Genomic DNA, 12,672 nt, shown 5'->3' on the forward strand with positions numbered 1-12,672 from the left:
CTGTTGTAAAGAGCAATGAATTTCCAGCTGTTACGTTCTGAGCAAGGGCGCAAGAGCATGGATTTGTGCAGGTGATCAGGGTGGGTTAGCACAGAGCCGATGGGCTGAAGGGCATGCCCCATAACTTTCTGGAGTGGCTGCGCATTACGGAGCCGGATTCATTTGGGCCTCTGGCCACCCGAGGGTGCTCAGCTTTTTTGGTGTGCGGTTGGCGCTGCAGAGTTGTCCCCTACTTGGGCCGCCCGTCCAGTCGAGGGCGCGGTAATGACGGCTTATGAGTCCTCCCGGGCAGCCGCGGAGCTAAGACCTATGACGCATGCGCAATGGAAGTGGACGGGGTGATGCCGTGGCAAAGGCACGTCCGTGGTGCTGCCGTGGGCTAGGCGCATGCGCAGTGGAGGAGTGGGCGCTGTCGTGGCTCGTACGCATGTGCAGTGGTGGCGCCGGGGCGCTGCCGTGGTTGGAGTGCATGCGCGGTGCTGGCGGCCGGGTAGCCCGGCACAGGGGAGCCGGAGCGGCGGCGGAGAACGGCCCAAGGCCGAGGCATGATTGCGGCCCAGAGGCTGAAGGAGAGAGGCGGCGACGGCGGCCGGGAGCCGAGCCAGGGCGCTGCTCACGGGATGACAGGTGGAGGAATAGTCGGGGGAGGTGTCAGGAGGTGATGGGGTCGGGGGGAGGTGAGGGGTCAGGGATGTAAGGGGTGAGGGTCGGGGGGAGATGAGGGGTCAAGGATGTAAGGGGTGAGGGACGGGGGAGGTGAGGGGTCAGGGATGTAAGGGATAAGGGTCGGGGGGGAGATGTGGGATCGGGGAGAGGTGAGGGGTCAGGGATGTAAGGGGTGAGGGTTGGGGAGGTGAGGGGTCAGGGATGTAAGGGATAAGGGTCGGGGGGGAGATGTGGGGTCGGGGAGAGGTGAGGGGTCAGGGATGTAAGGGATAAGGGTCGGGGGGAGATGTGGGGTCGGGGAGAGGTGAGGGGTCAGGGATGTAAGGGGTGAGGGTTGGGTAGGTGAGGGGTCAGGGATGTAAGGGGTGAGGGTTGGGTAGGTGAGGGGTCAGGGATGTAAGGGGTGAGGGTTGGGTAGGTGAGGGGTCAGGGATGTAAGGGGTGAGGGTTGGGTAGGTGAGGGGTCAGGGATGTAAGGGTTGAGGGTTGGGTAGGTGAGGGGTCAGGGATGTAAGGGATAAGGGTCGGGGGGGAGATGTGGGGTCGGGGAGAGGTGAGGGGTCAGGGATGTAAGGGATAAGGGTCGGGGGGAGATGTGGGGTCGGGGAGAGGTGAGGGGTCAGGGATGTAAGGGGTGAGGGTTGGGTAGGTGAGGGGTCAGGGATGTAAGGGGTGAGGGTCGGGGGGAGATGAGGGGTGAGGTGAGGCGTCAGGTATTTGTGAGAACCAGGAAATCATTGGAATTTAGGAGAATGAAACATTTTGAACGTTGAAAGGTGTGGAGAGAGTAGATGTAGAAAAGTTGTTTACCACAGTGGGAGAGTCTGGGACAAGAGGGCGCGACTTCAGGACTGAAGGAAGTCCGCTTAGAACAGAGACCTGGAGGAATTTCTTCAGCCAGAGGGTGGTGAATCTGTGGAATTTGTTGCCATGGGCTGTTGCAAGAGAGAGGTTGACGGGAAGGGAGGGGGGCAGAGGGGGACGGGTGAAAGTGACGGGGACTGGTCCCAGTGCCTGGCCTTCGTGTGTCTGGGAAAGACAAGCTGGTACAGGGATGGGAGACAGTTGAGCAGCAATTTGGTGCTTGGGGACCAGCTGGACTCCATTTACCCTCCTTGGTGTGGGGTGGGTGGATTTTGGAGGGGGTGTGGGAGAGGTCTGAGCGAGCGGTCTGGTGTCAGCTGGCACATTGGTGACAGGAGGGTGTCCTGGGGATGGGCTGGGCAACTGATTGCACTGATGCTTCAGACTGGGAGGGTGGGGAGCTCCTGCAGAGAGTTCCCTCACTCCTAACAAGGCTGGAGGATGGCAGACAGCCCTTCACGACAGAACCGCCTGCTCCTGACCTGCTCTTGCATCCCCCCTCATCGGATTTCTGCGATGGGAGTGCGTTTGAGGGGGGTCATGGAGACAACTCTCAGTCTGGGTCTCACTTTACTCCGAATTGCCCTTTGAGAGAGGGCATGTCTTTCTGCCCAAACTGCCTGAATCCCCTGAGTTCTCTTAGTGGTTTGGATCTTGTTTTGCACCTATGGTTCTGAGGTTTCTCTCAGTTCAAATAATTTGTTGAGAAAACCAGTGGAACAGGTTCATCCAGATCATAAGATCTATTTCCAAAAGAAAAATATGACAGATCCAGCACAGAGTGAAGCTCCCTCCGCACCATTCCATCCCACACTCCCGGGGTCAGACCCAGAGTGAAGCTCCCTCCGCACTGTCCAATCACACACACCCGGGTTCAGACCCAGAGTGAAGCTCCCTCCGCACCGTCCCATCACACACTCCCGGGTTCAGACCCAGAGTGAAGCTCCTTCCGCACTGTCCCATCACACACTCCTGGGTTCAGACCCAGAGTGAAGCTCCTTCCGCACCGTCCCATCACACATTCCCGGGTTCAGATACAGAGTGAAGCTCCCTCTGCACCGTCCCATCACACACTCCCGGGGTCAGACACAGAGTGAAGCTCCCTCTGCACCATTCCATCACACACACCCGGGGTCAAACCCAGCGTGAAGCTCCCTCCGCACCGTCCCATCACACACTTCCGGGTTCAGACCCAGAGAGGAGCTCCCTCCGCACCGTCCCATCACACATTCCTGGGGTCAGATACAGAGTGAAGCTTCCTCCGCACCATCCCATCACACACTCCCAAGGTCAGACCCAGCGTGAAGCTCCCACCGCACCGTCCCATCACACACTTCCGGGGTCAGACCCAGAGTGAAGCTCCCTCCGCACCATCCAGCCCACACTCCCGGGGTCAGACCCAGAGTGAAGCTCCCACTGCACCGTCCCATCACACACTCTTGGGGTCAGACACGGATTGAAGCTCCCTCTGCACCGTCCCATCACACACTCCCGGGGTCAGACCCAGAGTGAAGCTCCCACCGCACCGTCCCATCACACACTTCCGGGGTCAGACCCAGAGTGAAGCTCCCTCCGCACCATCCAGCCCACACTCCCGGGGTCAGACCCAGAGTGAAGCTCCCACCGCACCGTCCCATCACACACTCTTGGGGTCAGACACGGATTGAAGCTCCCTCTGCACCGTCCCATCACACACTCCCGGGGTCAGACCCAGAGTGAAGCTCCCTCCGCACCAGGGGTTGAAGACGTTGTTGAAGGGGGTCAGACGATCCGAGCGTTACTGGGGGTGAGGGTGGGTGAATTCAACTTTGTGGTTGGTTGGGATATGATCCTGTGGAGTCGGCAGCGCAGTGTCTGTGTGTGAGTTGGGAAGCCCTGTATTTCTGCTCTGGTCCCTGATCGCTGTCTCTACACCCACAGTCAACAACAAACTGAAGTACTCATGCCTGGTGGTGCTGGTGTTGCAGAATGCCTCTGTCATCCTGTGTATCCGCTATGTACGGACGGTGCCTGGGGACCGTTTCTTCACCACGTCCGCAGTCGTGGCCGTTGAGGTGCTCAAGCTGTTCACCTGTCTGCTGTTACTGCTCATACAGAAGCGAGGTGAGTGGCTGTCCCACCCCCGCTGTCCCCAGACCCCCTCCCACCCCCGCTGTCCCTAGACCCCCTCCCAGCCCTGCTGTCCCCAGACCCCCTCCCACCCCCGCTGTCCACAGACCCCCTCCCATCCCTGCTGTCCCCAGATCCCCCACTCCCGCTGTCCCGACACCCCTCCCACCCCCGCTGTCCCCAGACCCTCTCCCACCCCCGCTGTCCCCAGACACCCTCCCACCCCCGCTGTCCCCAGACACCCTCCCACCCCCACTGTCCCCAGACCCCCTCCCACCCCCGCTGTCCCCCTTCCATTCCCCCTCCTACCACCCAGACCCTCCCCCATTGTCTCTGGGACCCTCCTACCTCCTACCCTCCCAGACCTCTCCCACCACCCCCACCCTCCTATGCCCAAACCCTCCCAGACCCATCCCCCTCCTGGACCCCCTTTCCACCCTGCACTCTCTGGACCACCTCCTTTCCCCTCCCACCACACCTCTATCCTCCTGTACCCTCTCCCACCCCCACCTCAGATCCCCTCCTCCCCCCATCTTCTCGGATCCCGTCCTACCCCACCTACTCCCCCACACTTCCCGGACCCCCTCCAACCCCCTCACCCTCCCAGTCCTACCCCTCTCCTGGACCCCCTCCTACTCTCCCACCCTCCCAGACCCACCTCCTTCCCGGGCCTCCTCCTACCTCCCTCACCCTCCTGGACCCCCTCCCACCCTCCAGGACCCTCTCCTATCCCCCACCTCTCCAGACCCCTCCTACCCCCTCTCTTCCCAACCCCGTCAACCCCCACCTTCCCCCTCCTTCATCCCCCCCTCCTTGCTCCCCCTTGGCCTGTGTGTGTTCTCGACCCACCCCATCTCTCTTTCTCCCCCATCCGCCCAGGCAATGTGAAGGACCTCGCTATCCTTCTGTACGATAGCTTGGTCACGCAGTATGTGGACACATTGAAGATGGCCGTCCCCTCCCTCATCTACACCCTGCAGAATAACCTGCAGTACGTGGCCATCTCCAACCTCCCAGCTGCCACCTTCCAGGTGAGATGTCAGCAGGTCTCTGCACAATTCGCACCCCAAATAACCCCATCCCCAGCTCCCACAGATAGGGATGAGTGTAGTAGAATGTTCGGGGGGTGTTACAGAGACAGGGAGGTGTGTGGAAGATAGGAGGGGGTGACAGAGACAGGGAGGGGTGTAGGGGACCAGAGGGGGGGGTTACAGAGACAGGAAGGGGTGTAGTGGACTGGAGGGGGGGGTTACAGAGACAGGGAGGGGTGTAGGGGACCAGAGAGGGGGGGCGTTACAGAGACAGGAAAGGGTGTAGTGGACCGGAGGGGGGGGGGAGGGGGGTTACAGAGACGAGGGGTTTAGGGGACCGAAGGGGGACTGGAGGGGTTTACAGAGACAGGGAGGGGTTTTTGAAGATCAGGATTCCCTGCTCTGCCCCCATTCATCCCTCTCAGAGCTGGGACACGGATGCCAAAGTCCCTGTGACCCTTCCCCCAGCCTGGGGACCCCATCCCTCAGCATGTCTCTGCTCCCTCCTTGCCAGGTGCTGTACCAGTTCAAGATCTTCACCACCGCCATCTTCTCAGTCTTGATGCTGAGGAAGTCCCTGAGCCGGCTGCAGTGGGTGTCGCTGGTGCTCCTGTTTGTGGGCATTGCCATCGTTCAGGTGACGCAAGAAGGCAGTACTGGGCAGGACCGAGTCCCCGGCCAGAACTACCTGGTTGGGCTGATTGCTGTGCTGGTCTCCTGCGTGTCCTCTGGCTTCGCTGGCGTCTACTTCGAGCGCATCCTGAAGGGCTCATCAGCCTCCATCTGGCTGCGGAATGTTCAGTTGGGGATCTTTGGGACCTTGCTAGGGTTGGGGGCCATGTTCTCCAAGGAAGGCCCAGCCATTATGGAGAAGGGCTTCTTCTTCGCCTACACACCCATGGTTTGGACTGTGGTCTTCAACCAGGCCCTGGGAGGGCTGCTGGTGGCCATGGTGGTCAAGTACGCTGATAACATCCTGAAGGGCTTCGCCGCCTCCGTCTCCATCATCGTCTCCACCGTGGCCTCTGTCCAGCTCTTTGGCTTCCACACCGACCTGTCCTTCACACTGGGAGCCGGCCTTGTCATCTCCGCCGTCTACATGTACAGTCTGCCCAGGACCAACCCTGACGCCAGCCCCGGTCAGATGTCCAGCCTGGGTGGCACCAAGTTAGTGGGCTAGTGACAGCTCGCCAATCCACTCGGTGGCTCGGTTCCCCCCTTTCCAGGCCTCCCCTCCCTCTCTCTCTTCATCCCTCTCTCCCCCACTCCTTCATCCCCTCTCTCCCTCCCTATCTTCATCCCTCCCCCTGCATCCCCCTCCTCCTCCTCCATTTCCTTTCCCCCACCTATTCACCCTTCCCCTCCCTGCTACATCCTCTAGCCCACCCCATCCCGTTGACATGAGGCTGATGTTCAGACCATGAGGGATTTGTTGGGGGAATCGCTGGGATGTCTGTCACAGCAGGAGGATGAATCACCTGTGGCTGGCTGCAGTGAAAGGCTGGTGTTTTGAGGGAGCTTTTGGGAGTGGGACGGGTCCCTCACACACTGTCTCACACAGGATGGGTCCCACACACACATTGACCCTCACTAGGGGATGGGTCCCGCACACACACTGACCCTCACTGGGAGACAGTTCCCACACACACTGACCCTCACTGGGGGAGGGGTCCCACACACACTGGCCCATCCTGCAGCCCTGACCTGCAGTGTCGGCCCCCTCTACCCTCTGTGTATTCATTCCTGTGAGGCAGCTGGAACCCTTCCACACCAGGTTGAACATTAATTGTTTGTTTGTGCGTTCAGGATGTTGACTGGTCTCCCCACCCACCCCCCCCCCCCCCCAGTAATAAGGGCAGGGTTGGCCACACTTTGTGATCTTTAGTGAATGTGAACAGATGGACCTCCGTGTTCTGCTGCTGGAGTGAGGACAGCGAGACTGGTGGAGTGCAGGGGCATCCTGCTTCCCCCCACTGCCAGCCCCAACGGAGGACCCGAGGGCATTCCTGCACCCCCTGTGAGCAAGTCGGGGGAGGCTGGTGGGGGGAGAAGGTTGCGGCTGGTGTGGGTTGGAGGCTCAGGGGCTGGGACTCGGAGCAGACGTGATGTGGTAGTGGGTAGTAAATAAGCTGGTGGTGGGTCGCAGTGGATAGAATTGTTCCCTCAGCTCCAAGGTGGTACGGACTGAGGGAATGGGTTTGTTTAGAAATTTTTGGGGGTAAATATAAAGAAGATAATTTTTTTTAATATATTTTTTTGATATTTCCTTTTAGCAACATGAAGCAGTCATTGATTGAGACTATATATAAATATATATACATGTACACACACACACACACACACACACACACAGAGGTCTATAAAGTCGCTGTACGCATTGATTTTGCACAATAAAATTCTCATCTTTTCTCTGCTTCCTGTGTAGTGTTTGAGGCCTCGTTGGGTCAAACAAAAGAACCCTCCCCCAATCCTTTTGTTGGGGCACCCTCGTCCAGTCCACCCCCGCACCCTAGCTTCAAAGCCCCTCTGAAACCAGTGAGCATGGGGATTCTCTCTCATGGAGCTGCTGGAAGCAGTGGGTAGAGAGAGAGAGCAGGGACTGACTCACCTCTCTCCTACCCACCCCACAAGGAGGAGAAGGAGGGAGCGCTTGCACCCTGATGCCTTGGCGGGGAGATAGAGTGCTGAGGCAGGAGTTTTGGTGCCCGTTTCAAAGGTGGTGGCTTTACCCACAATCCTGGGTGGCCCAGAAATCCCTGCATCCCACAGCCTGCTCCACGGCAGTGGGGCTATATGAGGAATCTGTATGTTCCCTCTAAGGTTGCATGTCTCCCCCCCCCCCAACCCATGGGTGCTCCCGTTTCCTCCCACCCCCTAACAATGTGTATGTCAGGGAATTCATTCAGACGGACCACACGGTGACGAGCATGTGCCACCCAATTCACCTCCAATCCCACTGGGGAGAGGGGGAAACCCCATGCAGACACGGGCGAAAACCTTGGGCGCTGGGCTGCAGGCGATGGAATCTGATCAGGAGGATTGGTGGGCAGATAGGAACAATGAGGGGAGGTAAGAACAACAGGAGCAGGAGTGGGCCATCGAGCCCTGCTCCACCATTCAATGAGATCATGGCTGATCTGATGATCATCTCCACTCACCTGCCTTTTTCACATATCCTTTAATTCCCTGATGATGTAAAAATCTATCAACCTTGTTTTATATATATTTACTAAGGCTGCCTCCACTGCTTCAATAGTGAATTTCACAGATTCGCCACCCTCTGGGAAAAGCATCTCTGTCCTAAATCTACTCCCCTGTATCTTGAGGTGATGTCCCCTCGTTCTGGTCTCCCCCACCAATGGGAACAACTTACCCACCTCTATCTGATCCACACCTTTCATCATTTTATATGTTTCTGTAAGATCCCTCTCATTCTCGTAAATTCCAGCGAATCCAGTCCCAGACGTCTCAATCTCTCCTCATAGGTCAACCCCCTCATCCCTGGAATCCTCTGTATCACCTCCAAAGCCAGAACATCCTTCAAGTCAGGAGACCAGACTGCACCCAGTTCTCCTCACCAGGACCTTGTACAGTTGCAACTAAACCTCCCAGCTCCTAAACTTAAACTCTGCAGCAATGAAGGCCAACGTCCCATTTGCCTTCTCGACAGCCTGCTGCACCGGCATTCCCGTCCTTCTGCCTGACAGCAGGCTGCAATCGCTTCTCATTTAAATAATAATTCGATCTTCCATTCTTCCTTCCAAAGTGGATAGGAGGGAAAGAGAGAGGACCTGATTGGTGTGGATCCCATGGGCTGGTTTAACTTCCTGATGTACCTGAGGCACCTTGTGGGTTCCCCAGCTGGGCCTCTGTGGTCATGGGAAGCATTTGGGTGAGTCGGTGGTGGATGGGAAGGCTTGGCTTCACTGGGCGAGTGAGAATGAGTTAACACAGCTGCACGAAACCTCATCCCTGGCCACATGTTGTACAATTCCGGTCTCATGAAAGGAAAGGGTTTGCCCAGTTGGAAGGTGAGAGTTGGACACGCAGGTTCTTTGGAGCGTCAGGGGGCCCTGAGAGGTTTGTGCATTTGTGAGAGGAATTGATTGGACAGACATGCTCCTTCCCCCTCAGGATGAAAGTGTCACACACGAGGGCAGGCAGTGGGGCTGGGTGGGAGAATGGATTGATTAAATGGTGGGGCGGACTCAATGGGCAGAATAGCTTATTTCCGCTCCTATATCTCATGGTCTCACAGTCTTTTTGGAGAGAAGGGTCTGTCCCTGTGCTGCTCTCTTCGAGGGGTACAGTGGCTGTGAGGGGGACAATTCTGATTGAAGGTGGCAGGCTGAGTGGCGCACACCTGTCACAACCTGTTCCCCACCCACTGTTGAGGGTGGCGCTGAACTGGCCTTCTCTGAAGGGAAGGCACGGTGTAAGTGAGGCTGGGCAATGGGCTGGCACCTCTGAGCTTGGTGACCTCTCCCTGGTGGGAAGGCTGTTCAATAGTGTCGGTGTTACCCACAATCGTCGGTGTTCCAGAATCCCCTCTATTTCACCCCTATCCTGGGGAGTTGAGTAGTCATTGGCTTGAGCCTGTGTCTAAGCCCTTGATGCCAGCACTAGCTGTGCGGCTCCTGAACTCTGCAGGAAGACCGGATTCTGTGGAGGAACGGTGGGACCTTTGGGCTCAGTCCATGGACCCCTCAAAGTTGCTGCACCAGTTGGTCAGGTGTGTTGGCCTTCATTAGTCACAGTATTGAGTTCAAGAGGGGTGAGATCATGTCACAGCTCAAAGAAACTCTGGTTAAACCACATAGAGTAATCAAGATTATTTTACTGTCATGTGATAGAACAGAAAATGTGATATTACATGGAATTTCCTTCAGTCTACTGTAAGGCAGACAAAGATTTGCCATCAGCAGAAATTATCCAGAGCCCTTTACAGCCAGAGAAAGAGAAGTAAAAAAGAGTCCCCTCCGAGTCACCGAGCGTCCGTGGATTCACCTCCAGCGCTCCCGCAGCCTCCTGCCACACAGCCAAACCATCAGCATCCCAAGCTCCAGGTATACACCTCTGACACAATCAAGAAGCCTCCGGCACCCTCTCACATCCTGCTACTAATACCTGGTACTCCTTCAGACCAGTCTCAAGCAGTCTCCGGCAGTCTGCTGCCCGGTGTGAGTCCCTTGACTGCAGTCGCCTGCATCCTATGTGGTTTCCTCATCTTGAGTCACCAACAGCCCCGACTCCTGTGTGTTCTTCATCCTCAGAGCCCCTCACTGGTCTGACGCCATGGTCACCATCCCATGGGTCATCTTCCCTGCTTGCCCTTCTCAGAGAGGGGTGTGGTCTCCCCGTTTTCTGGTGCCCCGCTTCCCCGGAGTCTGCAGCCCCTTGAGGCTGCTGCCGATCACAGGCGCCGCCGCCTTGGGCCTAGATCCTTCGGGATTTAAAATAAAATCACCATCGGCTTCTGAAACGGGCTATCCACAGCAGGCAGCAGTTGGACAGGGCGATTTGACCCTGCGGTGTCTCTGCTCCCCACTCTCCCGGGGTCCACACTGCAGTTACAGCAGTGCTCCCTGATCGGGTCAGATATGTGTATCTGGAGCTCGGGCTGCCATTGGTTTGGACCAGACTCTGCATGGCTGTGGTTGCGGGGGCGCTGGAGGCAAATCCACGGACACACGGGGTCTCTGGTGGGGAGGGAACTCTCTTCTGTTTCTCGCTCTCTGTTGTGATTCTCCTCCTTTATAATCGCTGAGATTGTTTATGTCAAGAAAAAGCTCGTATTAAAATTGAGTTGAGTTTTCCACGGTTTATTAAACCTGATATCAGTTAGTATATTATTACAACTTTGTTATACGGTGCTAACCTATAAAATAGTCAATAAAAGTTTCAGTCCAATTCAAGTCCTTCCATCTTCTCAAAACAAACATGCAGAGAGCCAGCTATAACCGTGAAGCTGGCTGTTACTAGGAGGCAATATGAAATGTTTCAACATCTACTAGCTGTTTGCAGCTTACAGTTCATGCTACCCCTTTACTCTGGGTGTAAGGGGTGCTGGGCGATTTCACTGATGGTGAAGCTGCCTGCCTCACGGTAGGCAAAAGGACATTTCTTTTAGGGGAGGCATCGGGTAATTTGTTTTTACACCGAAAGTGCCTGGAATGCCTTGCTGGGATGGTGGTGGAGGGTGGAACGTTTAAGAGACTCTTAGACAGGCGCTTGGATGGAAGAAAGATTGTGGGTGTGAGGTGGGGAAGGATGAGAATTTGTGGGTCGGCACAACATCGTGGGCCGAAAGGTGGAGTTCTCAGTTCTCACCAACTTCGGCTAATGTCATGGGCTGTTTAAAACCTGCAAGGTGCCGACGGCAGATAGACCCTGCAGGGCAGCACCATGTCTCTGCTCCCCGCTCAGAAGAAGTTACTTTAATGCAGGTGCTGCTACTGGTGCAGACCCAGGGAGAGCAGGGAGCAGAGACACAGCACTGCCCCGCAGGATCCAACCGCCCAGTCTTCTCCATACAGGCTTTATACGGTCCGTTAATGGGTCTGACGGTGGTTTATTTTAAAACCCCGTGACCATGGGGTTTGGGGCCAAGATGGCGGCACCTGTGATCAGCGGACTAATGTGGTGGGGGGGGGGGGAAGGACAGCCCCTTAGGGAGGTAATGGAGAAAGGGGTGGAGGGAGGGGGAGGAGATGGCTTGTTAATCTCTCTCTTTCTCTTTCCCTGCGCAGAATCACCTCCAAGGAGAAGGGATCGTGAGGCTCCGACACGGGAATCGGTGGGACTCTGGACCCTGGAGGCAACTAGTGTGCCCTGGGGTTCCTCCTCCACACCTCCCTGTCTCAGGGTTCAGCCATCACTCTTTACAACTCGCTGTGCTTTTAAAGTAGAGCACGACAGGACAGGCCCTTCAGCCTGCAATGTTGTCCTTTTAAAAACGACTAACCCTCCCTACCCTGTAACCCTCTATTTTTCTTCCATCCGTGTCTAAGAGTCTCTTTAAATGCCCCCAGTGTTTCAGCCTCCTCCATCACCCCTGGTGAGGCATTCCAGGCCCCCACAACTCCTAAACATACCCCTAAACTCCCCTCCCTTCACTTTGTACCGACATCCTCTGATGTTTGCTATTCCTGCTCGGAGAAACAGGCACTGGCTGTCCACCTTATCTATGCCTCTCAGAATCTTGTAGATTAAGTTTCCTCTCATCCTTCTTTGCTCCAGAGCTTCCTCATCCTTCCTGTAATGAGATGACCACATGTACTCCAAGTGGGGTCTCACTAGATATTTGTAGAGCTGCAACATGACTCTCTGCTCCTGAACTCAATGCCCTGACTAATGAAACCCACCATCCCATAGGCCTCCTTAACTATCCTGTCAACCTGTGTGGTGACCTTGAGGGATCACAAGATCCTGGAGCAAAATTTGGAGCAGAATTCAGCCCATCAAGTCTGCCCCACCACTCTAATCATAAGCTGATCCATCCTCCCACTCAGCTCCATTCCCCGGCCTTCTCCCTGTAACCCTTGATGCCCTGACTGATCAAATACCCAACTGATCAAATTCACCCAACAACCTTGCTTCCACTGTCGCCCGGGGCAACAAGTTCACAGACTCACCACCCTCTGGCTGAAGAAATTTTTACACATCTCTTAAATTGATGCCCTTTTACCCTGAAGTTGTGGCCTCTTGTCCCAGACACCCCTACCATGGGAAACATCCTTACCACATCTACTCTGTCCAGGCCTTTCAACATTCGAAATGCCTTGATGAGGTCCCCCTCATCCTTCTGTCCTCCCAACGAGTACTGTCCAAGAGCCAATAAATGTTCCTCATTTGCTAACCCTTTCATTCCTGCTATCATTCTGGTAAATCTCTGAACTGTCTCCAATGTCACCATGTCTCTTCTCAAATACGGTGCCCAGAACTGTACACAGTTCTCCACGTGAGGTCTCACCAGTGCTATACAGAGTCTCAACATCGCATC

The 12,672-nt window shown here is 56.0% G+C and overlaps 1 protein-coding gene across 1 annotated transcript; it reads left to right on the top strand.

Moving 5' to 3' along the window:
- The first annotated feature begins 388 nt into the window (after positions 1-388).
- slc35a2 (solute carrier family 35 member 2) lies at positions 389-7,083 on the top strand. The gene is made up of 4 exons (XM_069929276.1): positions 389-627; positions 3,451-3,633; positions 4,519-4,670; positions 5,185-7,083. Exons 1-4 carry the CDS (start codon positions 546-548, stop codon positions 5,848-5,850), a joined length of 1,083 nt encoding a protein of 360 aa, XP_069785377.1. The 5' UTR covers positions 389-545; the 3' UTR covers positions 5,851-7,083.
- The last annotated feature ends 5,589 nt before the right edge of the window (positions 7,084-12,672 follow it).

Source organism: Narcine bancroftii, chromosome 3 (genome assembly GCF_036971445.1).
Source record: "Narcine bancroftii isolate sNarBan1 chromosome 3, sNarBan1.hap1, whole genome shotgun sequence".
NCBI classification, from domain to species: Eukaryota; Metazoa; Chordata; class Chondrichthyes; order Torpediniformes; family Narcinidae; genus Narcine; species Narcine bancroftii.